The sequence below is a fragment of the Symsagittifera roscoffensis genome, chromosome 5 (assembly GCF_963678635.1).
Source record: "Symsagittifera roscoffensis chromosome 5, txSymRosc1.1, whole genome shotgun sequence".
In the NCBI taxonomy this organism is placed as follows: domain Eukaryota; kingdom Metazoa; phylum Xenacoelomorpha; order Acoela; family Convolutidae; genus Symsagittifera; species Symsagittifera roscoffensis.
In genome coordinates, this window is record NC_087066.1 from 20,207,637 (window position 1) to 20,233,954 (window position 26,318).

Genomic DNA, 26,318 nt, shown 5'->3' on the forward strand with positions numbered 1-26,318 from the left:
TCTCACGGTTTCTCAGACCAACTTGTTAGGAAAAAGTTTTTTTTTGGGAAATTAGGGGGTTACTGATACAATATTACCATCAGTAAAAAACACGTCTAGAAAAACTTCATAAGAAAAGAATAAAGAAAAAAATATAGTTTTATACAAAGCGCTTGAAAAATTACAGAGAGTTGCAATCGATTACAACAAACTGAGTCGTCATAACAAGCCGAAAACTTTTAACAGACTGCATCCTCTGGACTTTTTCTCAAAGGCAGCAGCAGAAAATTGAAAAAAAAATTGCTTCATTTATTTTGTTCTTCCTGTTAGTTGCAGAAGCGATCACCAGCTTGTTCTATTGTCTATGACGCAACAGGGCAACAACTTGCTGCAAAGAAAACTTCGCATGTAGTAATCTAGCTAAATTTGGAAAACAAGCGCCGTAATTCAACATTTAATCGGTAGCCAAAATACCTCGGTTAGAGTCGTAGATACCGGATCTCTGCGATTCGAGCGAAAAACGAAACGAGCAGCTGCAATCTGACCGCGCTGATGTTTATAAATCTGACCAGAAGTCAAACCAGATCAGATGTTGTTACATTAATCAATTGCACATGCCACAAAAGTCATTTTTGTAAATACAGCTCTGCCAGATGAAGTTTTCTTCAAAACATTGAATAATACAGATCTTTAGCCGAAATCTTGGCTTTTAAAAAAAACTGCTCGAAGTATAACAAAGCGCAATCCAGCCATTCAAATTATATTTTCCATCTTTTGTTTTATACCAACGTAAAAGCTTCCTAATAATTTTTGTGTTTCAGACAACTAATTTTCAAGATTGTAGTCTAAAAACTGTTGAGGTTTCTTTTTTAATTTGCAAAGACCAATTTAAAATGAGCGTTCTGAGCTACTTTCATAGCAACGGTTCTGTTCTTTTAAGAGTGAATTATGTTTTTTAGGATGAAAGTACTTATACTGTTTACACGCGTTGATCAAAAATGCTAGTCATGCTATTTCACATAAGGAAAAATGTTAGTCATACGTTTTTCATGCAATTCCATTAAAACAGAAAAGTGCAAGAAACGTCTATGATTAGTGATTTTCCATTTATGTAAATTGTATGACTAGCATTTTTCCATAAGCCAAGAAAAAATGATTTTTGTTTTAAAATTCAATTTTTCGAAATTTTGGGATGTGTTCCTGAACGAACACAAGTGACAAAAGCCATGGTTTATTCGAGGCGAGAGTCACCAAAGATTTTGTTGTCTTGTACTTACAATATATTGGAAACGAACTGAAAGATATAAGAGTTTTCAAAGACAAATCGTATACTGGAAGCATACTGGAACTTTTAATTTTTGGCAAAATTTTTCCAGATGGTGGTTTTTTATTTTTCAAATTTTCATATTATCAGGCAATGATCCAGGCATAAATAAACATGCCATACAAAAAAATAGGAGTTTTAGCTTTTGAAAAAAAGTATTCAGAGAAACGGAAAATAACATCTAATTTTTGTGTATTCAGGACTACGTTATGCACAAAAAATTTAAATTTTGCATGCAAAAAATTTTTTTGGAAAATGTTTGTTTAAGTACAAAATTCGATTTGTGGTTGAAAGAAACAAAAAATTTTTGAAGGCAAATTAAAAATAACTCGCCATCAAAAAATGCTATTCTTACAATTTCCATGTTTGGAAATTGTATGATTAGCAATTTTTTGACAAAAAGTTTTTCTTTTTTAATTAGTGTGATACACCGGCTTTTATGTCAAAACAAGAAAAAAAAGTTCTTTGAAATTTTGATGACACCAATTTAGGAAAATGTATGAAATTTGTATGACTAGTAATTTTTCATAGACCTAGTTTATGGAATTGTTTGATTAGCATTTTTGGTCTATGGAGGTGATTCCGGGTATCTAACAACTATTTTGATGTTGAAACTTACCCGCACTGAGAGAAATGGTTTCCTGTCGATTTAAATTGATTTTAAATCGATTTTAAATCGATCGAAATTGATTAACTATGTACATTTTAAGAACTTAAATGCATTTAAAATCGATTTAAATCAATCTTTTTGAAAATCGATTTAAGTGTCTAAAAAATCAATTTAAATCGATTTCGATGGATTTTCCGACTCACTAAAATCCAACCGAATCTCACTTAAATCCATCAAAATCTCACTTAAATCCATTTTAAATCGATTTAAATCGATCTTTTTGAAAATTTTAAATCAATTTAAGTGTCTAAAAAACCGATTTAAATCGATTTCGATGGATTTTACGACACACTAAAATTGATTTTTTTGTTAACACGGCGAAAAATACATACCCTTTGAAAAAGTGGTTGGAATTTTTTTTTCTGGTGAAAAGTGGTTGGAATGTTTCAGTTTTTTAAACAGAAACACTCGTGCCAGATAAAATGATCCACATAAATCAGGTTTTAAACTCAAAAATTTGCAATAAAATCATAGAAAACTATTTAAATCAGATTATGGGCAAAATTTTGTAACAAACCAGAAAAGGGTCAGGTAAAATTAAATTGCAATATCAATAATATGCAATAAAATCATAGAAAATCATGAAAGTAAATCAGATTTTAAGCAACAACTTATGAAACGAATCAAGAAAAGGGTCAATATAGATCAGTTTTTGAACTCAAAATATGCAAGAAAATCATTGAATTTTATCAATATTTTGGTCATTTTATTTGGTCTTTTTTATGCTACAATACGCTATGGATGTAAAATAAAAAATGATAGGCAAGAAATAAATGCAACAAAAATTTGAAACTGATAAAACCCGAATGAAAAAAATCGATTTACATTGATTTAAATCCGTTTTAATCCCCCTAGAAAAAAATTAAATTCAGACCTGGAAAAAGTGCATTTAAATTGATTTAAAATCGATTTTGATCTTTTTTTTTAGCTGGGATTTAAGATCAATTCAAATCGATTTTTAATCGACCCAAATCAATCTTCATCTTTTTTTTTTAATCTTCGTAATTTTTTATACTAAAATCGATTTAAATTGAACCAACGTACTTTTTCTATACTAAAATCAATTTAAGTTTTATCAACGTACTTATTTCATTCTAAAATCGATCCTAATCCATTTTTGTCAGTGCAGGTAACGCCTCAAACCGCTTTTCTTTGTTTTTGGAAAGGCTAGTTGATTTATTTAATGTTTATAGATCTTCAAACTTTTTTTTAACAATGGTAACTTTTAAATGCATCTGTCATCGCTCTATTTTTGCAATTTCAACTTTAATTGCTATAAATGTTATAACTTGTTATAACTTGTTATAACTTTCACGTGTATTTATTAAAATTGTGCTGCAAGAAAAGTTATTTATATGTGTTGAAATTCATAGTCAAATGTCTCTGACTTGGTATCCATCTTTTCTCAACCACACTGGAAGTTGACAAACGGGAACTCTTCGTTCTCCAAATCTGAAACAAGAATATAAGAGGTCAAAAAAGTTATAACATGTAAACTTTGACTCGTAAATTGACTTGGCTGTTCAATGTAATAAAAAAGAACTACATTTCGAGGGGATCAACAGATGCTCCGACCGTCTCGACCAAAATTTGACATTTTTGGACTTTCTTGAAAAAACATTGGTATATTTAGACTTTCACGACCCAAGAAAAGAGTTTTCGACTTTGATTGACCCAGTTCAAAAATTCCGAATTTCTCCCCGTGGCACAATTCGTTTTTTTCGACCCCGCATAGATATGTTTCGACATTCACGACCAAAATTGGGAATACTTCGACTGTGCTCGTCCTATGCTTCTGCCTTCTCGGACACAATCGGGTCTGTTTCCCTAAACAATGATTGAGTTCTTGCTTATAATTTCCGCTTTTGTTTTTCATTCTAGCTGAATCTTTTAATTTTTCTTTCTTATTACAGCTATAGCTGCTATTTGCTTACACTCTTTAGGCCGCCCTAGCCACTACTAATTGTTGAAACACCAATTGCGAGTTGAATGAATTATTTGCTAAAAAACAACGTGACCTACAGTTTTGCTGTGGAAACCGCGACCCTTTTTTTGTTTGGTCAGATTTTGTTCCACAATCGATTTGCTTGTGGGTTCACGTACAGCTTGGAATATGGACACGCTTTAAGGCCTACATATGGGTTTTGCAGACACACCAACGCGCCACACAGTGAATCTTGGAAAAGTACGGTTTGTTCTTGCAACCAAGAAAAGATTCAAACAAAATTGAGGCGAATAAACTACTCGGTACTAGACGATAAGTATATCTATCTGAACTTGACATTGCATGTGGGATGGGGGGGGGGGGGGGGTAAAACTTACTTGAGACTTAATTTTTTAATTGTTTCCGATGCGTCATAGATAAGTCAGCACACTAAGGTTTTTAATTGATACAAAAAGCTTAAAAGCTTTCATTTCTTGACAATGTATACTTCCCACAAAGTTCATCTATATTCGTTTCCTTAGAACTTCTCGTCAAGTAAGTTAGTGGTTTTCCTTTCGTACTTTTCTACATTCAGTGATTGAATCAAACACACAGATTTTGAGTCATCAGTCTTCCCATTACCATCTAATTGTCAAGGATAAATAACTTGATAAACCTTTAACTTTCCGTCTCCTGGAGCCCATAAGATTTGCAAGGATTTATTTAGGCCAACTAGCTTGCCTCTTTCAGTAGCGGATTTAGGGGGGGGGGGGCGGACGCCACCTTCCCTCCTCAGGAATTCGACCCCCTGCCGATCCAAAGGGTCCCTCCTTTGTACTACTTTGAGATATCCATATTTCGCTGACTGAACCTAAAATTTTTCTAAAGGCGCATTTGGCGCCAGTCTATACTAATTTTGAGGGGGAGCGCACGCCAAAAAAACAGCAAATTTTTTTTGTTCAACATTTTTGCTCAACAGAAAAATCAATTCGATTGACCTAAAAAAAAAAGGTCGACAAAACTTTCAAATTTTTTTTTGAAAATCCCCCCCTCGAAAAAATCCTAGATTCGCACCTGGCCTCATTCCACCTAAGTGTGATGTTCAATGTTGAATTGTTATTTTAGCTTGGATAATTTGTGCTGATGATTTGAGAGCCAAAGCTGATTTCCTGAATTACTGCGCTAGTATCAACGCAAAACAAAAAATGTTCAGATAGTTTTGTTAGGGTTCAAGCGAAGCTCTGAAAATTTTGAGTGCAAAATTGAGCTTCAAAAAATTCAATTAAATATTTCGACCGGAAAAGTATCGTTTAACACAATCAGCAGATTTTAATCCCCAATAAAAGTAACTAAAATAGAATTGAATACAAGAATCGACCTCGCAAATGCAAGGTGATTGCGATCACTCAGGGAGAAACACTGGTGTGTTCACGGAATGACCACAGTCACGTGGCATTCCGAGGCCGGTCAGACGCCAGAATGTTAGTGCATCAACTGAAGCAAGTTACCAAAGCTAAGCAGGTACCCGTCAAGAGCTGCATTAATGTGACTTGCCTTCAAAAAGTGTCCGATGGGAAAAACGCCCAATTGGTTTACTTTCGAGCTCTGCAATTAGCAGCCCTCAACCGACAGAAAACAAGTGACAGAGGTTTTTGCCCCGCCAATATTTGACAGGCACAAGAATTATGATTATTTTTGCCTATTTGATAGCGGGATTCTGAAAGTGACACGGTTAGTTAAAACAATGGAACAGATTGCTTCCTATTTTCAGAGAAGGCGGAAACTATAGGATGAAAAAGTCGCGAGCCCCTAATTGTTTTGACTTTATGGAATCATTCAAAGGAAGCATCTTCTGGCTTGATCCAGAGAGGAAATGCTGTAGAAGATGGCATCTTGGTTTTACTGCTCTGTTTTAGGGTATCCGTTTTTTTCATATACAATTGTTGACCAGGTAAAACTCGACGCTGCAAATCAAAATTGAATATCCTCAAAGCCGTGGGAGGAAAGAATGATCCTAATCAAAAACATCAAAAACCCAACTAAAAAATCACAAACTGTTTAAACAGCTTCAACAAAAATTCAATTGTAAAAAATCTAAAATCTATTGCTCAATGAGCCCATTTTAATTGTAAAAAGTGCAAGTTTTTTTTAATTGTCTAAGATTTCAATTCAAGTTCCTAGAGCAAAACGTTTTTGAGGTTCCCGGCATGCTAGAAAGCGAATATTTCTATTGCAGAAAATATCAAAAAAAATGCCTTCTCAAAGACACTCCCTGTACCGCCTTAGCTTGGCGCTGGGTTGTTTGTACTCCCTTTTTTGTTCAATCAATGAAATTTTTAGTCTTTTTTGAGCTGCAATTAAAACTTTGGACTTCGAGATGACTTGATCATTTGATCATTTCAGTTTAAAGAACATGCATTATCCACTAAGCGGCAGCAACTTGACTATCCTCGAATTTTGTTTGTTCAAGAAACAGCCACCATGCAAAATGATATAATCAGGTTAACTTTGTTGTTGGTTCAAGTTTTATACTCAGATAGTTTTTAAACAAGCAAATATTTCCTTGCTTTGATATATTATCCACGTGCTGCAAATTCTTTTGATCAAAAAATTATGGTTTTTTGCAGTATTGTCTGTTTCGTATTTTTCAAAGAGCTGGTTTAAGTTCGAAATATTTAATTTTTAGGAAAAAAATTGCTTGGGTAAATTGGTATGAAGTAAAGTGGAACATAGTGTACAAAAGTATAGATTAAAAGAGAATAGGGTAATTTGGAATGGAGTAAAGCGACATAGAACCGGCCAGGTTAGTTTTCGAGTGATTTTTCTTTAAAATTTGCCATAAATTGCTCGTTAAAGAGTCAACATTCGGCTCAAGAAAAAACCATCCAGAGCACAAATATTCTGACATATCCTTCGAAAATTGTCGGTAGAATGAATGCGATTGTTAAAACATTTTTTTTTGCCTCAAACTAGTTTTGAGTAAGATTAGGGTCGTTGTTACTTTCTGCCAGTGCTATGCGTTTTAATTTGATTAAAACGTGCATAAACTATCCCAAATTGGTTAAATTTTAAGGGGATTTAAAGTCACGTTTTAGAAGAATTTATTGCAACTGGAATTTTGCTTTCGATGTTCAATTCAGATCTCTGTGAAAAAAAAATTTCAAAAACTTTCATAAAAAGTATTGCTTAAACCGTTAAAAATTGCTTGATGAAAAACAACAACATGTACAATTTTTTTTCGAAATTTGGAACAAATACTAAACCAAGTCAGTCCACAAAAATGCTTTTAAGTTTTAAAATCGCCATACCGCTGAACATTTATTCATTGAGTTCAAAACAAAAATGCAATGATTCTTATTTGATTGATAATAGTTTTCCATTGGAAATTGATATTTCTGTCGTCGAAATTGGTCTGAATTCAAAAAACTACATCTGAAGGCTATTAAAAAAGTGGCATGATTAGATGGTTGAAAAAAAAGCTCAAAATGGGTGAAAAAAAGCGCATGATGTTTTTGATAGTTAGGCCTGTTTCCTTTAAAAACTGAAAAGAAAAAATTTATTTTGAAAAACATTCATTTTTTTTAAACTCAATGCAGAAAATATTTTGAAGTTTTTCATTATCAGAAAAGCTCTAAAAAATTCAAAATATCACATTTTGATCGCGCGCTGAAAAATCACATTTTTGTCAAAATTTCCCAAAAAGTGCCCAAAAACGCCGTTTTTTGGCCTGTTTTTTTATTAGGCAATTTGGTCGCCCTTTAAAAAACTAAGTTCGCAAATGGATCGCCAATACAAAAAAAACGGCGTTTTTGGGCACTTTTTGGAAAATTTTGACAAAAAACATGTGATTTTTCGGCGCGCTCCCCCTCAAAAAGTTTTATATTGGCGCCAAATGCATCTTAAGAACAATGATGATGTCGGTCAGCCAAAAATGGATATCGTAAAGTTATACCAAAGGTAGGACCCTTTGGAAAAATTTGGCAACCAGAAATAAGGGGGGATGGGCGGCACGCTACTGGATATATCACTCAACTCATTCCGATGAATATTTGTGAGGCCTGATTTTGCGTGGAAGAATGAAAAACTAAAGCACACCCGAACACAACGGTCCTCCCATTTTCTGGACGGAACAAAAAGAAAAACGAACGGAAACCAGGCGTGTGATTACAACTAACCAGCTAGTTGTAGTATGTTTGTGGGCAGTTGCAGTGTGGTGGCTGCCCTCTGGTTGTTCATGTAGTTCTGCACCGACAGCTGCCACCTGCCTGCCCAGAAGTCCACATTGTCCCTCGTCACATTCTTCATGAAGAACACCAGCTTGTCCTGGATGTCTCTACACAACACAACAATCACATACTCTTATGAATATGGAGAACAGTTGAATGAGCAAATAGTAATTTCATATGCACTTAATAGCATTCGAGTATTTAATGGAAACAAATAAATTGGTTTCCTTCTTACTATTAAGTATTGTTACGCAGGGGCGGATCTAGGATTTTCTCGAGGGGGGGGCGGATTTTCGAAAAATTTTTCAAAATTTTGACGACCTTTTTTTTTTTTTTTTAGGTCGACCAAATTGATTTTTCGAGCTCTCCCAAAGCACTGTTTTGCGCCTATTTTGGCAAAATTTTCTGCGCCGCAGGCAAATTTTTGAAAAAACAGTCAAAAAAGCCGTTTTTGGGCACTTTTTGAAAAATTTTGACAAAAAAATTGCGTTTTTTTTGGCGCGCGCTCCCCCTCAAAGTTAGTATATATTGGCGCCAAAGGCGCCTTTAGAAAAATTTTAGGGTCGGTCCGCCAAAAATGGATTTCTGAAAAAGTATCAAAGGGGGGACCCTTTAGGTCGGCAGGGGGTCGAATCCCTGAGGGGGGGGCGTCCGCCCCCCCCCCCCCCGCCCCCCCTCTAAATCCGCCCCTGTTGTTACGTATTTAATTATTTTATAACATGATGTTTTTAAGGCGTCTCTGACTTTCACGATGAATTCAAAATTATTAAACAAAACAAAAAACAAGAACAAATGTGAAACAAGGATAGCCGGTTACTGTGAAAGTAGCCTAGAATGTTCTGACCACAGTTTTAAAAAAATACAAGAAAAATTTTTTTCAAATTGGTGTCCTTTTTTTCTGCTGAAAAATGTCTAGAAAAACGAAAAAAAAATTGAAAAATTGTTTTCAAGTTTTTGCAGAAATGTTTTGAATTCTCAATTTTAGATTCCCAAAATTGCGCTAAAAAAACTCCAAAAAATACCTTTACCTGATAAAAACTAAATTTTCACAGCTTAAATTAAGCTTAAATATGCTACACGGTCACCTTATTAACTCGAAATTAGACCAAAAATCTAAAATTTCAAACCAGTTTTTCTCGACACTGTGAAAAAAAAATTAAAGTTTTTCAAATGTCGTTCGAATCACGACTGAAAGGGCTTCAATATGATATATCACTCAACCCACTCCGATGACTGTTTGTGGTACCTGATTTTGCGTGGAAAACAAAAAACTAAAACACGCCCAAATTCAAAGTTCCTCCCCATTTTCAATGGGCGGAACAAAAACACAAAGGGTTGAATATTAAGCCAAATACTAAGTGAATTGCAAGAAGAGATTTATGAGAACTAAAGTTGATCTATTGAGACTACTTAAGACCCGCAAGCTTTTTCGTTTCTGATAAAAGATGTTAGTGATATATTTTCAAAAGTGATTTTTCAAGTCAGGTTTTTAAGAATTTGAATGCCAGATCATCTGTCATGGAATTCTCAGTCCTATGAAGTCATGACAGTTTGTGGACTCAGACGCGACCATTTATTACCAAATTGATACTATAAATACCTGCGAGCTATTCTGGTTTACTGAAAACTTTTTGTACAACTTTGTTCAACTGCAGGCGTTCATTTTTTCTTGTTTTATAAAACATTACGTTATGATTCTTTAAGCTAGCAAAACTAGCTTAAGTTAGCTACATTTAGCCGTCAGGATCTTTACCTGCTGCTTGTTTACGATAACATCTAAATTTAACTAGAAAAACCGAAATAAAACAAACGCCAACTCGATTTTGCTAAGTTCCTCCAAAATTAACTGAATTTTTGAATTTTTGAATAACCTGAATTTTTCTTTAAAAAAATAAATTACTCACAGATTCAGATGATCGGCACAAGTTGACGCTTGAATTGGGCAGCTTTCCTTGCATATAAAAGCACACTCCCCTCCCCCATCCTGCAGGAACTCGATGAATTTCGTGTTCTGCGCTAGCAAGGGGGGACTGATTTCATACCGTACAATCACACAATACGATCCGTCTTGCTGAATGTATGCTTTGGGGTAGGGGTACACTTCCTTCATTTCTGCTGAAAATGCCTCCAGCTGCTGAATCTGGAGCAGTGACGTCAGCAAAACAATCGTGATGATTAAGTCTAAAAGCGTACACATTTTTCTTGTTTTCTGATATTTTATGGAGATTTATAGAGCCTAAGTAATTCGCATATTATATTAAGAAGTAAAAAGTCTCCAAATCTGACCAAAATTGAGTCCGACTAATTAATTTGAGCCATATGCAGTAATATACTCACATTTCATTTCGAACTCAATTGATTTAAGGCGTGCTTCGTCTGTTTTCTGCAAAGATTTTGTCTTGTGTGATGGTGTGGTGCGCTGATAACAACAATTTATCTTATGATTCGTGTATCAATCGGACCTTGCATCAGGTTTAGTTCAAGCTTTGAAGACAAATGTAAAATTACACTCGTATGAAATCCTTCGAACAGATTCTTTGAACAGGGTTGCAAATTAAAACAAAATTCTGCGCTATTCGACAACTTCAAAGTTTCTCAATGATGCCAGAATTTGATCTTGCATCAAAAACCAACGGGTCCATGGCCTCCCTTAAACCCTCGAATTTTTCAATATGCGTACTCCGCGATTATAAAAACTTACTTTAGCGCGCGCCGGCAAAACGCAATATAATTTTCACGACATTCCGAAAAAACTGACCGGAGGGTCTGTTTGGTTTCAAGAAAGACTTTACAAAAGGAAAAAATGCGACATAGTTCTTAACTTTATGTTTGAACATCATTCCCCCATAATCAATGCTAGCTCCATAAAAACGCTCAGTAACTGACTAAAAATGGCCGCACGACCAAAACTTCGGAACGTATCCGCGTTAAATTTGACCTTCTTGGCTTTCGTCAGAATTTGACAGCAAACCTATGTTAAAACTAAGTTTCTTGCAAAGTCGTGTTGAGTATGGCTCGTTGTCGTTTTTGTTCCGACTTTCGATACGAAAGTAACGGAATATTTGTGCTCGGGTGGTTTTTTTTTTTCTTCAGACAAATTTCGACTTTTTAACTAGCCATTTTTGACAGAATTATTTGATATCATTCGAAAGCTATTGTTGTCTTGAGCTCAAATTTGAAAAGATATTTCACCTGTGATCATTTTTCGTAAAGTTATGAGGGTTTAAAGATTGCCATTTTGGCCATTTTGACCAATTTGGGACAATTAAAGCGCGATATAATTCGCGCTATTAATGTGTAAGCGGAGATTTAATCCGTCTTAGAAAATGTTCCAAATTGGTTGAACCAAGCTTATTTACCATAATTGATTTGTTACAAGGAACGAAATCTATCCTTTTGTACTTTATATGGCGTGTGGGGGGATGATTTCATAAAAAATTTCAAATTTTAGAAAAAAAAATTTAATTTTTTTTATTTCATTTAAATTTTTGTTATTACTGCTGCTCCATAAACCATAAAAGGCAGTCGGAACATTCAGGGCTTCGCCCTGATACGAGCAGTCTTGTTGTATTTTACAACAAGATTGGATCTCATCGTGAAATTTTGCACCTTGCCAGTTATTGTTCCGACTTTCGATACGAAAGTAACGGAATATTTGTGCTCGGGGTGGGTTTTTATATCATTCAAAAGGTATTGTTGTCCTGGGCTTAAATTTGAAAAGATATTCCACCTGTGATTATTTTCCGTAAAGTTATGAGGGTTTGAAAACTGCCATTTTGGCCGTTTTGACCAATTTGGGACAATTAACGCGCGATATAATTCGCGCTATTAACGCGTAAGCGGAGATTTAATCCGTCTTAGAAAATGTTCCAAATTGGTTGAAGGAAGCTTATTTACCATAATTGATTTGTTACAAGGAACGAAATCTATCCTTTTGTACTTTATATGGCGTGTGGGGGGATGATTTTCATAAAAAATTTCAAATTTTAGAAGAAAAAGATTCATTTTATTTTATTTCGTTTAATTCTGATATGTTATTACTGCTCCATAAACCTTAAAAGGCAGTCGGAACATTCAGGGCTTCGCCCTGATACGAGCAGTCTTGTTTTGTCATTTATAAACAGTATTTCGTATTCTTCCAAGCAACACACTGTTTATATAAAAATTCTCATCTTCAATTTCGACTGGGCTCAGTGCAAGGAATAATAGTTTTCCTTGACCTTTCGACTACACGCAAGCCAATCAGAATCGAGACAAAAAAAGTCGTACCGTTTGCTTACTGATCTTGATTTTGATTGGCTTCGTTTTTGATGGTCTTTCTGACATGTCTTCTTTTTGACTGCGCTCCATTAAAACAAACTGTTATATTTTCGATATGATACCGAAACTATTGTCATAGTCTTACCCGAACATCCATGAAAGAAGAACCATAAATTGGGAGCACATCAAATAGGCTCATCAATCTATCGAGTAATGCATCCTGAAAAAATTTAGATTTCCAGTTTCCCCGAAACAAATGTCGGCTTACACGAAAGTAACGGCCATATGTACTTAGCACCGTCATTCTGCTGCGCTGATGGAACTTTAGTGTTAAACTGACCAATTTGTTTATGTTTTTCACCTGTATTTTGATGTTCAGATCCAAGTTTGAAGTTCAAATATCAAAAACACTTTGAAAGTTTCAACCAAAAGTCAAAAAATGCCAAAAGTAGTCGTGTTTTTTCCATCAAAGTTGTCCTACAAAAAAGTGCTCATAATTTGTTTAGTTTTGGCAATACATAGAAGAAGATAGCAATATAAAAAACTGGTGTAATTTTGAAAAAAAAAGACGGGCGCTAGCGAGAGTCGAAACAAAAATTCAGAGACAAATATTCGTTTGAGAAAGATTCACTTGACAAATGACGCACTAAATTAGACAGCAGAGCTTGCAAAATTTTTGAAAGAGGAGATTCACCATGTACAAAAAGACTGCTCGTATCAGGGCAAAGCCCTGAGTTTTGTGACTGCCTACTAACTGGTCTCGAATGGTTTTTGCGGAATGAAAAATTGACAAACTCTGAATTTTAGATGGATAAATCAAAGTTCAAGTATTAAAATTTGAGTCGTGCGTGCAAACAAAAAAAAACAGATAGTGAGCCTCATCTCAACTTGTAACCATTTTGGGGGCTCGTTAATTCGCCACTCCTAAATAAAGCGCGTTATGTTTTCAGCATCAAAATATATAACGAGCAGTTTAGTTACACAGCGATGGTAGTGTCAGTTAAGTATAAAAGTGAGCAGGAACTTTCTGTGTTTACAATGATCCATTTTATTTCTCATTTTAATGGAAAAACAAACTAGGGCACCTAATCACTGATCAGACATTGTTGCTGTGAGCTATAGTCTTAAAAAAAGCAAAAATTTTTCAGCAATTGCAGTGGACACTCATCTTGTTATCAAAATGTGGAGCAAGAAAATTATTTAACGCAAAAAAAGGACAGAGGAGCCATCGAAATTTTAGGCAATAGTTCTTGGTGGATCTGAAATGTCTACATTTTTCATTGATTCACCAAGCGTGCATAATATTTTTGAAGAGCTTGTAGTTCCGTATCAGGAGTCAATGCATGTGTGCGACTGAACTGATACTCTGACTTATTCAAAACAAGATATAAACTCAGACATCTTTCGGCGAAAATTTGAAAAGACGAAAATTGATTGAGTTTTATAGAAAGGGCGTTGTGCTCTGAAAACTTTGATACGCTGTGCGTCACATTTTTTCGTACCATCTTAATACATGTAATTTCATCAATTGAACGCAAAAGTGTGCCAAATGTTTTCGTACCACTTCAGAAATATTCAAAACAAAGTCAGAAAGAAACTTTATTTCCATTTCCCGTAACACACGATAAGAAACAACTATGCAACGATGAATATAGACATTAACATATTCAGAAAGATGAGATTTCTTGTGGTCCACGGCTTTAAAAACTCTTTCTTCCAGTTCTTGTTTGTTTTTCGGTTGCGGACCATCATAAACCCTTAAACTCAACATGCTCCAAACGTTTTCTATAATGTTGAGGTCCGGGCTCCTGCTGGGCCAAGGTAGAAGCTCAATTCGTGCCTCCTCAAAACAGTCCAAACTTTTTTTGAAACATGAATGCTGCCATTGTCTTGCTGCAGATCGAAACCATCGGGGAGAATGTCTCTCATTAAATGGATGGCAGTGTTTTTCATAAGCTATGTAGGTGTCTGAATTTATTCGACCAGATACCGTTTTAACAAAAATGTCGAAAAAGTCATAACCCAGACCATTAAGAAACCTCCACAACATTGACGTTTTTTGAGGTAAACTTGATGATTTTCCTCCATCCAAGAACACCAGTTGAGGGGCCCGTCTAGGTTAAAAAAATTTTTATCCGTAAATACGACTTCATCCCAGTTTTTTGGTGTAGTCAACCATTCAGTGAAGAGGCGTACTCGGTTTTTTTTTCTGTTTTTTGGTCAAAATTATTGTGAAATTTGCATTTTTGTTAATATGTTACATTCATGATAAAGCCCAATGAACCGTTCTTCTGCTGATATTGAGGGCTATCTCCCTTAGGATTTTTGAGGCTGTCAGTAGAGCAATGCATCGCTTTATACACAGTTTTTTGGAGCCAACGGCCACATGCTTGCGTCCCCTTTTTGCTTTCACTCTTGAGTAGTCATTCTTGGCCATATACTGCACTGTTGATCTTGGTAACTTCAGTCCTCAAGTTAGGACAGGTAGCTGCTATATCAATCGTGAACAGAATCAATCATTTGCGCGCAGTTCTTGACAATTTTCAACAAAAACCATGGGGTACGAAAAATTTGGCCAATTTTTGTCTTTCAACAATTGTTTACCACGTATTAAGATGGTAGGAAAAATTATGACGCAGATTGTATGAGCTCGGTAATGAGATAGTTAATAATCTTAATTTTTTTGCCGTTAGCGATCAAACGAAGTAGGCATATTTACGACTATGATCTTGGTAGTTGATTGAGGATAATTTTTTCCCCAAAAACTTCAGCGGCCTTGGATCATCTATGCTTACTTTAGCGCTCTAAAAAATTGCTCTCCTTGGCTTTTAATTTTAAGAAAGAAGCAAGTCTACTTGTATTTAAGGGCAAGCCTTGAGTGTTAAGATTGCCGTTTTATCGGTATCGAATAGCTGTTGGCAAAGTCCAAAGTGATCAATTAATTTCCATTACTTTCTTATAGTGTTGTCATTTCTCAGACTTCGTTAATTTTCGGACCGATTAACCAATTAAGTTCAATTTTTTCCCTAAAAAAACTGTTTCTCTGCTATAGCTTGCCCCAATCAGAGTTTTAATGATTTGAGATGGCTTAGCTTGTTGGCTGCCTACGAGCTGCGCACGGGGAAAAAGCACTTTTGAATAGTGTCATTGTGAACTTTCAAATACCCATAAGGTAACCAGCAATTATTGCAGGTGAAAACATTTTTGATTGCTATTAAATTTTTTCCTCTATCTTAATTCTCCATCATTTTACCTTAAATTTGTTTCTCAAAAACCCATTTTAAGAAAAAATCTTTACGATTAAAATTGTGCATCTATTAAAACTGATATTGGATATAAATCACATCAATGAAGTTTTGGTGAAGAAGGAAGTTTAAGGTTATTTGAGTCAGTGTTAAAAGTATATATATATATTCGTTTTTCTGAACTATTCATTTGCAGACCAACTCGCACAAGTACCGCATTCTCACTTGGCTCTCTTTGTAAACCAAGTATTCGCTGTAGCCGAATGAAGTGTTTATACAATCCTGTTTCGGCTTCCCAATTGGGACTATGATGTCACAATCGTCAAATTTAAGCTTCTCGTCAAACTTCGGGTCCGGCTCCTGTCTGCCTTTGGCCAGTACACTGTCGTAGCCGGGAGGCGCTGCAGTTAGAGATGTGTCAATCTGGTAGATCTCTTTCTGTTTTCCAAGAACCACTTCATTCAGAAACATAAAGCTACAAAAAAGAGCTTTGTTCAAGTTGTTAACTAGCAAAGCAAAACTAGTATGCCGACTTTATGAAACTCCACGAAAAAGATGTAATTAAATTCGCGCAAATTTTACATATGAAATGCAGCAGCAAATTGTGAAAAAAAAACAATCAAAATTGAGTGACCAAATATCACAACATTGAAAACAACATCTTATCGTTGCTCAAGGGCTGTTGTTTAAATTCCACCTCCGGAATACCTGAAACTAGGTTGCCTCAAAAAATTATGCTTTTCAAACCAAACCTACAATCGGGAGTATTTTCCTCTTAAAAGTGGCTATTTGAGGACAAGTGTTGTTGAACTTAATCTAACCCCACGTGGTTGCTGGTTCGTCCCGTGTAGCAGTAGGATTTGGCGTGGGCGCTTGCAAAGTAGATTCCCTTGCCCACTAGTCCTCCAGAGTGCGGCATGATCCTCAGTCCCGACTTGAGAATAGCTGCCACCACTGCAGGCGAGGTACCGTGCCACAGCAGCTTGCGAAACTTCACGTTTTTGTGCTTCTAAAAAAAACGAAATTTCCTGCGCTCAAGTTTGAAAAGATGTTTCACCTGTGAACTTTTTTCATAAAGTTATGGGCGTTTAAAGATTGGCTGTTTGCCCAATTTGGGACAAATTAAAGCGCGATTTACTTCGCGCTACCAAAGCGTTAAGCAGATGCGGGGGCGGACGCTCTCCTCCCCCCTCAAGGATTCGACCGCCTGCCGACCCAAAGTGTCTATGATTTCACAACCGTCAAATTTGAGCTTCTCGTCAAACTATATCCATTTTTGGCTGATGGACCTCAATCGGCGCCAATATATACTAACTTTGATGGGGAACCCGCGACAAAAAAATGCAATTTTTTTGTCAAAAGTTTCCAAGAAGTGCCCAAAAACGGCTTTTTTTGACATGTTTTTGAAAAGATTACCTGCGGCGCACGAAAATTTGAGCAAAACAGCGTCTTTTTAGTGCTTTGGGAGAGCTGGGAAAATCAAATTGTTCTTACCTAAAAAATAGGTCGACAAAATTTTCGAAATTTTTTTGAAAATCTGCCCCCCTCGAGAAAATCCTAGATCCGCCCCTGCGCATAAGCGCAGTTTTGATCAGCCTTAGAATTGGTTAGAGCTGACTATTTGTCCAAAATTTTTTATTTTTCTTTTCATTGTTTTCAAATAATTCATCGATATTTTACAGCAAACACTGCTCCCATAGACCTTGAGAAGCAGTCGGAACACGGAAAATTTAGAGCTAGCCCCCGATTTGAGCAGTCATGTAGCTTTCAGGCGCTTTATACGTCTGGAACCCAAAAATGCTGGAACATAAACATGTGCTGGTTTTCTCTGTACTACTAGTTCTTTATGGCTGAACTTTGATATATTTATGATAGATAAAACTATATAAAAAACGTGGCCGGATCACAAATTTAAACGCGTTTATTGAAGACATTTGGTCATTCATTTGAAGTTGTAAGTTCTGGGTTCCGAAGAAACCTCGTAAACAACCAGAAGGGTATGATCAATTGAACTCTTAACTGTTCCTTGCAAATTAAATCTGTTTGCTTGGCGATCATATAAGTTTCTCTCAAAAATAAAAAAAAAGCTCGAACATTTTTTTGACTCTCGGCACCCAGAAAACCTAAATAATTATTCAGAAATATGGCTTTGAGATTGACTCACTCTATATGGCTTTGAATAAGATTGGTTAGCTGTAGTTGGAGGAAAACAGCGAAAAACAATAATTGACTGCGATTAAATGCCATACAATGGTGTTAATATTCTCCTGACTAACCACGAAAAATTATATGATAACGAAACACAAAATAAGAAATACCCAGCCAAACTTGAAATGGTAAACTTTCCTGGAAAGTTTTTTCAAACTTAAATAATATGGAAATTATTTTCAAGTTCGAACCGGATAAATACCGACTAAATTTTTCTCAATTAATGATGGCAAAAGCATGAAGTTAATTGGAAAACTCAAAAAAGTGTTTATGGTATCAAAAGTATTCAAGAAGTTTTCTATCTGTTAAGTGTGAGTGAAAGCAGGCAAAGTACGTTGCTATGAAAAAAAAATGTGTGCTTTTTTCATTTTTGTGTTTTTTCACCTGAATTCTGGCGTCCTCGCCAACCCTGTCAATTTGGAACAGATTCCTTAGCTTCGGAACATGGCCTGGACCTGTGTTATTAAGGAATGTCTCCACCACTTTGAACTCCTTTGAACTCGGCTGCACTTTCTTCACCGTGCACCCTAATGACTCATACTTGGCCTCCATCGGGTGTTTTTCGCCCTTTTTCTTCTCCTGTGCTTTCTTCATCTCTTGCGCTTCCTGGATGTCTCCTGAAATTTTCGTTTTATTTATTTTTTCTTACTGAGTTAAAGGCGTCTTTATTAATCACAGAAAAAAGTTTTCAAGACAGAAAGTTTTGTCAAGACAAACAAAAAGAGCTCATAGTAGTTCAGAAACCGAAGAAATTGAGATTATCATTTCGATTTGCTTGGACCTAAAAGTTTTTTTGAAATTCATTCTAATTAATTTAGCTTAAAATGATACGTGGCTTATGACATAATAAACCCAATAACAGTAATCTCTCTCACCTAATACTAGGAGCATGTCCAGTTTTTCCCTCAGCTGTTCTCTTGTGCTAATCACTGGGGGCACCTGTCGGCCGAAGTCATGTGGAATGACTGTGAAGAAGTCACTGGACAGCTGCTTCAACACTACACTATTAGCCTTCTTCTTCAGGGCTGCGTCTATTTTGTCTGCAAAATGAAAAATTATACTTCAAAAAAACTACTAAGAGATGTCTGAAAAAGTCTAGTAAAAATGACTGCAAGAATTTGTTTCATTTTCCGAATTGAAATCTAGGTTTCAACTCGCTGTAATCAAAAAACAAAGAGCTAGAATCAGGGGAGGCAGGATGGGCTGACTCAGATTCCCCCTCGAGACCCCTTCCATCACACCTCAGGGATTCGACCCCTCATCGCCCAAAGGGCTCCCCCTTTGGTACAGTTTTACGACTTCCATTTTGGTTCGAACGAACCTGAAAATTTTTTAAGACACCTTGGGCGGAAATATATACAAGTTTGCAAAACATGGCCTTTGCAGTGTTTTCGGAGAGCAGTGTTTGCAAGGTTTTCAATATGACTATACTTGAAGAAGTGCGATAATGCATTTGGTTCACTCAAAAAGTTACCTAGTGCCTCGAATCCTTTGGCAATCTGCTGCTTGCTTAATTTTCCTAGAGGCATTCTTGTCACATTCAGATTCATCTTTGTCATCTGATGCTTAAACATGTCATTGTCGAAGATCTGTTCCAGAAGCGACTGAACTTCTTTGTCGAGGCCGCAGCTGCCATTCTTAAATGAAACACTGAATAAAACAATCACATGCTTGGTAAAAATGAATGGAATTTTTAGAAATATTGTAAAAGTACACAAACAAAAAAAATCAGCTCATCGGAATCACAAATAACAAATCGAGGATTTTGACATGTTTTTTTTTGATGAACCGATTAAAAACGTGAAATTAATAATGTAAATTGTCCGAATATCTAATACATGAGCCCCCTTTCCGGCATCTTTTCCTTTCGGAGTCTTCTCTTCTGTTTCTTCCTCTTCCTCGTCTTCCTCTTCATCGCCCATTTCCAGCAGAGCATACTTCCCAGCCATTGCCTGGAATTTGTCCCTGTTCGCCCAATTGTTCCTGGTTTTGTCCAGGAACTTCTTCTCGAAATTCTTCACCGCATCTTCTAAATTAGAAAAAGGCCCGTGCAGCTGGTTTGCTCCGACTTCCCCAACTCTACCCCATCTGAAACAAATATTTAAGGGCAAATTAGAAATACTTAGAAAAAAGGAAAAAAACAATTCGATTAAAAACATAGATTGATTTTAGCTGAAACTGTTTATAAAAAAAACTGGGATGCTCTGAGCTAAACTCATTTGCACTCAAGTCATAGGCAACATAAAACACTTAGAAAGGTTCTAAATCTGCGAATAACCTATCAAGTTTAACTGCTCAAGAGCATCTCAATACTTGCAAAATTTAGGGGACTTGACCAGTATCTGAATTTACACTGAAACACCTTACGTCTCAGTTTCAGTATTTCCCGCAAGCCATTTTTTAATTTTGTCGACCTTTTTTTTAGGACGACCAAAACACTGTTTTGACCCTATTTTGGATAAATTTTGTGCGCCGCAGGCAAAATTTTGAAAAAACAGGCCAAAAGCCAAAAACGGCTTTTTAGGCACTTTTTGGAAAAAATTTTTAACAGAAAATTGCGTTTTTTCGGCGCACGCTCCCCCTCAAAATAAGTATACATTGGCGCCAAAGGCGCCTTTTGAAAAATTTTAGGGTTAATCACCAAAAATGGATATCTCAAAATAGTACAAAGGGGGGACCCTTTGGGTCGGCATTGGGTCGAATCCCTGAGGGGGGGGGGGGGGTAGGGAAAGCGTCCGCCCTTCCTAAATCCGCCCCTGTTTGTGCTTATGAACTGATGAGGCTTCAATCAACATTTGTTTTTTCTTCGATGTCAAAAAAAGTTACAAACCTGTTCCATACGAAAAACAATTGGTTCTTGTTGTTCGTTGTTTTCAGCAGTTGTATGACGTAGTACTTGTTGTTATTGTGGCCTATATTGGTCTGATTCAACATGCAGTCATAATCTTCATGCACTTCTAGATTGTATGAACAGATCACGTGTTTGTCCACGGCTCTTTTCTTCCTTTCCTGTTTTTTCTTCCCCTGCAGGGCTTTGGTGGCTGCTGCTATGTTTAACTTCACACTGTCTTGTTTGACTATTTTGGCAGGCTTAGGTGCTGCTGATTTTTTACCTGACGCTTTTCGTTTGGGCGGCATGATAATTATTCTGGTATGCGGCAGAAAAAAAGCTTAAGATTGAGGCGGAGAAAAAATTATGCAAAAGCTCGTTGATAAGCTATGTGTATTGATCTGTAAGACACGTTCTTTTTTAAATGTAAAAAGTATCGTTTCACGCACGTTATAAGGCTTATTGACTGACAAACGTTTATAACATAAGAAAAAATTATAGCAAAAAAAACAATGTTTGCATAGTGTTAACCTCCTGCATCATGCGTTTCCTTGAAGGTAAAATTCTGAATTACAAGCAATCAAAAGCAAAACAAATGCAAAAGAACATTTACATTTTTGTGATATACCTGAAAATGATTAACAACTTACATGTCACAATGAGCTGAACATTAAGTAAATCACTGAATGATTGGCAAATGTTTATTGGTATAGTAAAACAACAAAAGTGTACGTATGTTTACGTATGTTTACTGTCAGAATACTCACCTCTAACGGATGACTCAGTATCATTGGTAGATATTCGTCTATAACTCACCGTGCTTGAGAAGGGCAAGATATTTAACTCAGTTTCGAGGGCCATGATACGATCCGATGAATAATCGAGTTAATCAAATGAAAAATGGTTCGTTTTTTTTTCTCGAAGTAACTGTTTTTTTTTAAACTTTGATGAGTTCTTTTAAAATTTGAATTTTCTATTATCGCAACCTTCTTTGGGAGTTTTTTAATGATTAATGATGGCCTTAATTTAATTGAAGGCTCTCATCAATCATTAAGAAAAAAAGGTTTCGAAAGAAGGTTCCAATAATAGAGAAAGCCAATTAATTTAGAAGAACTCATCACAGTTAGAAAACCCAGTTGAGAATATGCGTTTATCAATTTTCAAAGATATCAAAGATATCAAAAAAAAATACATCACGGTAAAAAATTTTGAATTTTAGGAAATATGTGAGATTGATTTTATTTCTTAAAGCTATCCCATTTAGAAAACAACGTACCATTAGATACACAATTTTTATTGCGCTTCGAATTCAGAAAAGTGAAGTCCATCTGTAACACTTCGATTCGATCTCGTTTTTTATATTTTTGCCATTTTGCTATTCGATAAAGGCATTTTCCTTCCTTTCATCAAAGAAAATAAACCGCAAAAAATTAATTTTGAGCGTAAAATTGATTTAAGACTTCTAAAACAAATCATCAAGAACTATATAAATGAAAATCACTTTTTTTTGTAAATTTGAAAACTAGTAGGGAACGAACCATGTTCTTATTTTCGGCGTTAATGTATTGATGTAACAAAGCTGATTCATCAGTGACTTAGCGCTCGTTTGGTGCTGTAACGGCCCTGAATCAGAACTGAGTCATCAATAGTCCATGGTTACTATATCATTGATTCATCAGTAATTTTGATGGTATTTGAATCGCTCAGTCAGAGCTTAATCAACGCTGATTAGCTTCAACCTATGCATCAAGAACAATTCATCGTTGAGTTTTACTGAGATTTCAACCCGGGTCAAATTCCCTTCATCTTTTTTCAAATAAAAATTAGTAGAATTGCGATCATTTTTGGGTTGCCTGGTATTTTTTTTACTGGTTATATACATTTGTTTCTGTTGGTTTCTAGGTTATGGGTAGAAAAGACTACCCGAGAAAACAAAAATAAATAAATTTTTTATGGAGAAGGGTTTAAAGGTGTGAGTAAAGAGGTGTACGTGTAAAAAACGATTACCGGTAGAACGGTCCATTGTAATGGATCTAAGACATTAACTAATTTGTTTGTTGTCCGCTTAATAAGACATCCGTACTGGCTTGTTGGTGTTTTCTCAAACTATTCCAATTTGTATTTGTAAAATTTTTTAAATAACTCTGTAACTAGATATCGTGTGTAGACGATTTATTTTTATGATTATTATTATTACTCACTCCAAGACCAACTTTTTGTTATAAAAATATGAAATAAATCAATGAAACTAAAAAAAATTCGTACAAATCCAAAAATAGAATTTTCAACTTTGAGTCAATTCTAAATTTTTATGTCCTGATCTATGTCTAGTTTTTGTCCAAAGAAAAATTAACAATTTTTATTTAAGAAAAATTATCTAGTTTTTCTAGGAAAACAAAAATTTTGCTAAGCATGTTTCATCTTCATCAATTTTTAGCCCATTCAACCCAAATTGACAAAAAATTTGCTCTAAAATTATAATTTAATGAGTTTTACCCGGATAATTTAAATCATCACTTCAGCTTTTTCTAAATAAATTGCAGTTTTTCTCCCCAAATTTTAAAAAATACCTCTGTTTTAAGCCACTTGCTTAAAATTGTAAAAACATAGTGTCTCTTCACCCTTAGCTCGAAAATCGTAACAACGAAAGATCCGAACAGATTTTTATTGACACCGGAGAAAAATTTAATATCATACATGTTTTGCAACTATCTGAATTTCCGCAAAAGAAGTTGAAAGGAACTTTAGAAAAGCAGTACATCTCTTTGTGATCAGACCAAGCGTGAAAAGATTACAAGAAAGTATAACGTTTTAATTCATAATTTACTAAGCGTACATTGCTGGTTGTTTGCTTAGTAATCTAGCCTAAGTTATTAGTCTCAGCTAAGATCGTCAAGCTAGTTGACAAAGTTATTGTCAAAACATTGGTTAGAAAAGAGTTTGATTTTGTATAATGGATAGTTAAGCAAAAAAGATTTGTTATTTTAATGAACAACTGCCTTCAGAACCAATAGGTATGGGGCCGATGCCTAGTTTTTACAGCCTATTCACAACCTATTTCACAAAAGGGGTTAGTTTTTATTAAAGAATAAGATTATGTGGAAACTTTATGTCATACACAAGCTAAGTATGGTTGATTTTTGTGTTCTATTCAAAACAAACATTAGTATTTTTTTTGTTCCACGCAACCGCACCACAATAAGATGCAAAAAAAATAATACATCAGGTTCATCTTGATTGTATCATAAAAAGCAAATTTACACTTTTTGTTGGAATTAACTAGATGAAAACAAGAAATTATAAAAACTTTAATGAGTGTAAGGCAAGAATAAACAAGAATTATCTTTAATTTGAGATGATTTTGTCAAAACAGGCAATTTTTATTTGACTTTTGATAAAAAAAAACATAAGATAATTGAAATACAACAAATTCATAATGAAATATCGAAGAAAAAGAAGTTTTAAAACCAATTACAAAAAGGTATTATACAAAATAATTTAAAAGGAATAGTTTTTTTCGGTTGTAAAACATTGCACTAAATCATGTTCGCAGTCTTAGAAAAGGAAAGTTCGCCGTGAAATTTTTGATTTAAAATTTAAATAAATCATCATAATAAGCCTACGGTCTAAATTTCAAAGTGTTGCTTTGGAAAATTTTTGTTTTAGAGAGTTTAAAAGCCTGCGTGTAATGGATTCTTAATTTCCTTGTTGGTAATTTGGCCAAAATTTGAGGGGCGATTGATGAAAGTCTCAAAGGTTCCCTACAGCCATTAAAAACTAGTTTCGTTTTATAGGGAATATGGTAATATAAAATTTAAAGGGCTACTTAAATACAATAAAAAATTGTAGGCCAAAATTTGCGGCGCGTTGGGTCAAAAAAATTTATTCGCTCATTTTTTAAAAATGAATGTTGGTTAAAAAAAAATTATCACCAATTGTTGAAAATGAAAAAGATATTTATTCTCTTTTGGATGAATTTCAACTAGTTTGCATTTGACAAATCTGACAAAAATTCTGTTCAAGGTCATCATCTCTTCTTTGGCCCTAAATGGAAGCCGATGATACAAATTAACTTCGCAGAATAAGTCTGTAAAGAATTTTTTAGGCTAGTTTTTTCATCAAATAGTTCACTCTATTGGTTCTCGTTTTTGTACAGTGGGTAATTTTACAATCCCTTCAGTGTAATACTGAAATTTTAGTGATAAAACCGCTTGAACATGAAATGAAGAAAAACTAGTAAAAACTAAACATTTTCAAACTCCATGCTTTCTGCAATAACTTTTGCAAACTTTTTTTGAATTCGAAAAGTTTTCTGTTTTAGTCACTAAGATCCGATTCTTCTATTTTCATTTGATATTTAGGATGACCGATAATTGTTGGCGTATTTGACTGTTTTCGATCTCGATAAAGAGTTTAATCCGCATTTACGCACTTTTGGCATATACTATTGAGTTTCTTTTATGACCGCCCTTCAGTGTAGTATATCAGGTGAAACCATGCTTTAAGCGTTACCGAGAAGGCAGTGATAGTATCAAAAGTAGAGTCAAAAATTGTATAACCTGGAAATTTAAAATTTTATCCATTTACAGCAACGGTGTTTATTAAGAGTTACTAAGCGGTAGATGCTGTATGTTAAAATTCTGCGATAACTGTCAAAATTAAAAAATGAATATGTTGCTCTAGTGTATAGTGAAAATTGGGTTTCCAGACCGTTACTTTTATTTTGTCTCCAACGGGATGTTGGAAAGTTCAAAATACAACTATAGTTTTAGCTCCGACTGAGACTGATCAAGTTTAAATGAACAAAATTGCACTCATCAAAGGTATAGTCTCCAGGATTGTCATCATCACCGAAAGTGTGGATTTGGTAAAGTGAAAGATAACAGTTGTTTTGGTTGAAAAATTTTATAATGTTCAACCTGTCACGCGATTGAGAACTTTCCTTGAAATATGACATATACAGGCATCCTTGCTGGGGATTCATATCATTAAAATTGTTGTCAACTCTTGACCTACAGCTATAGTTATGGTTATTTCCGTTTGCATTCTCTCTTATTCGAAACGATGAAAAATTCTGCTCCTGTTGATCTTTGTATTTAAAGCACTGGCTTTTGTATGGTTATTTTGCAACCTTTTTTTGCAAAATATTGGATTGTTTTGTTTGTTTGTTTGTTCAATTGGATCATGAGCTGCGTTTATTCATCATGTGCTACGATCCTTCATTAGTTCAATTAACTCTTTAAGTTGATGCTTTATTCTCTCTACTTTCAATTTTTGATCTACGCTACATGATACTGTTCCAGTAAATCTACTACTTACTGCGAAACCTAAAGTTTTGGTAGCAATATGATCTATGGTTTATTGCCAAGTTGCCGGTGGATTCTCAAATAAAAATTGATGCACCTTTGGTTTTAAGCATGGCGGACTCAAGCATTTTACGACGAAATTCATTCTCTTTGCTGTTCTTTGATCATCATTAAAATTGGGTTTGGATTTGGATCTACTGAGGTGCCTAATCTAAGTTTTCAACCTTAGATATGTTCATTAAGTTGTCTTTGTTTGTTTTCTGCTTCTATTCGTCTTCTATATTTATCCTTTTCATCAATGAATCGTTATATAAACTGATCTCCTATATCATTCGAACGTAAACCT

The 26,318-nt window shown here is 35.1% G+C and overlaps 2 protein-coding genes across 2 annotated transcripts; both read right to left on the reverse strand.

Annotated features, from left to right (window-relative positions):
• Nucleotides 1-3,209: 3,209 nt before the first annotated feature.
• On the reverse strand, nt 3,210-10,554 carry LOC134846121 (uncharacterized). Its single transcript, XM_063863342.1, has 4 exons — nt 10,461-10,554; nt 10,028-10,304; nt 8,073-8,230; nt 3,210-3,425 (listed from the first exon to the last, which is right to left on the reverse strand). Exons 1-4 carry the CDS (start codon nt 10,465-10,467, stop codon nt 3,379-3,381), a joined length of 489 nt encoding a protein of 162 aa, XP_063719412.1. The 5' UTR covers nt 10,468-10,554; the 3' UTR covers nt 3,210-3,378.
• Nucleotides 10,555-15,688: 5,134 nt separating this feature from the next.
• LOC134846122 (protein mono-ADP-ribosyltransferase PARP3-like) lies at nt 15,689-21,353 on the reverse strand. The gene is made up of 7 exons (XM_063863343.1): nt 20,667-21,353; nt 19,675-19,924; nt 19,311-19,473; nt 18,712-18,876; nt 18,221-18,453; nt 16,450-16,637; nt 15,689-16,103 (listed from the first exon to the last, which is right to left on the reverse strand). Exons 1-7 carry the CDS (start codon nt 20,972-20,974, stop codon nt 15,815-15,817), a joined length of 1,596 nt encoding a protein of 531 aa, XP_063719413.1. The 5' UTR covers nt 20,975-21,353; the 3' UTR covers nt 15,689-15,814.
• Between the last annotated feature and the right edge of the window lie 4,965 nt (nt 21,354-26,318).

What these genes read in the sequence shown, in the direction of transcription:
- LOC134846122 (XM_063863343.1), bottom strand. Translation starts at nt 20,974, where the DNA reads ATGCCGCCCAAACGAAAAGCGTCAGGTAAAAAATCAGCAGCACCTAAG. An exon ending in ATGCCGGAAAGGGGGCTCAT is followed by an intron (nt 19,474 to 19,674) that starts GTATTAGATATT and finishes GTTTCATTTAAG; the next exon opens with AATGGCAGCTGCGGCCTCGA. An exon ending in GGACATGCTCCTAGTATTAG is followed by an intron (nt 18,454 to 18,711) that starts GTGAGAGAGATT and finishes CGAAAATTTCAG; the next exon opens with GAGACATCCAGGAAGCGCAA.
- LOC134846121 (XM_063863342.1), bottom strand. An exon ending in TGTGCCGATCATCTGAATCT is followed by an intron (nt 8,231 to 10,027) that starts GTGAGTAATTTA and finishes TGTGTTGTGTAG; the next exon opens with AGACATCCAGGACAAGCTGG. An exon ending in AAACATACTACAACTAGCTG is followed by an intron (nt 3,426 to 8,072) that starts GTTAGTTGTAAT and finishes TTCTTGTTTCAG; the next exon opens with ATTTGGAGAACGAAGAGTTC.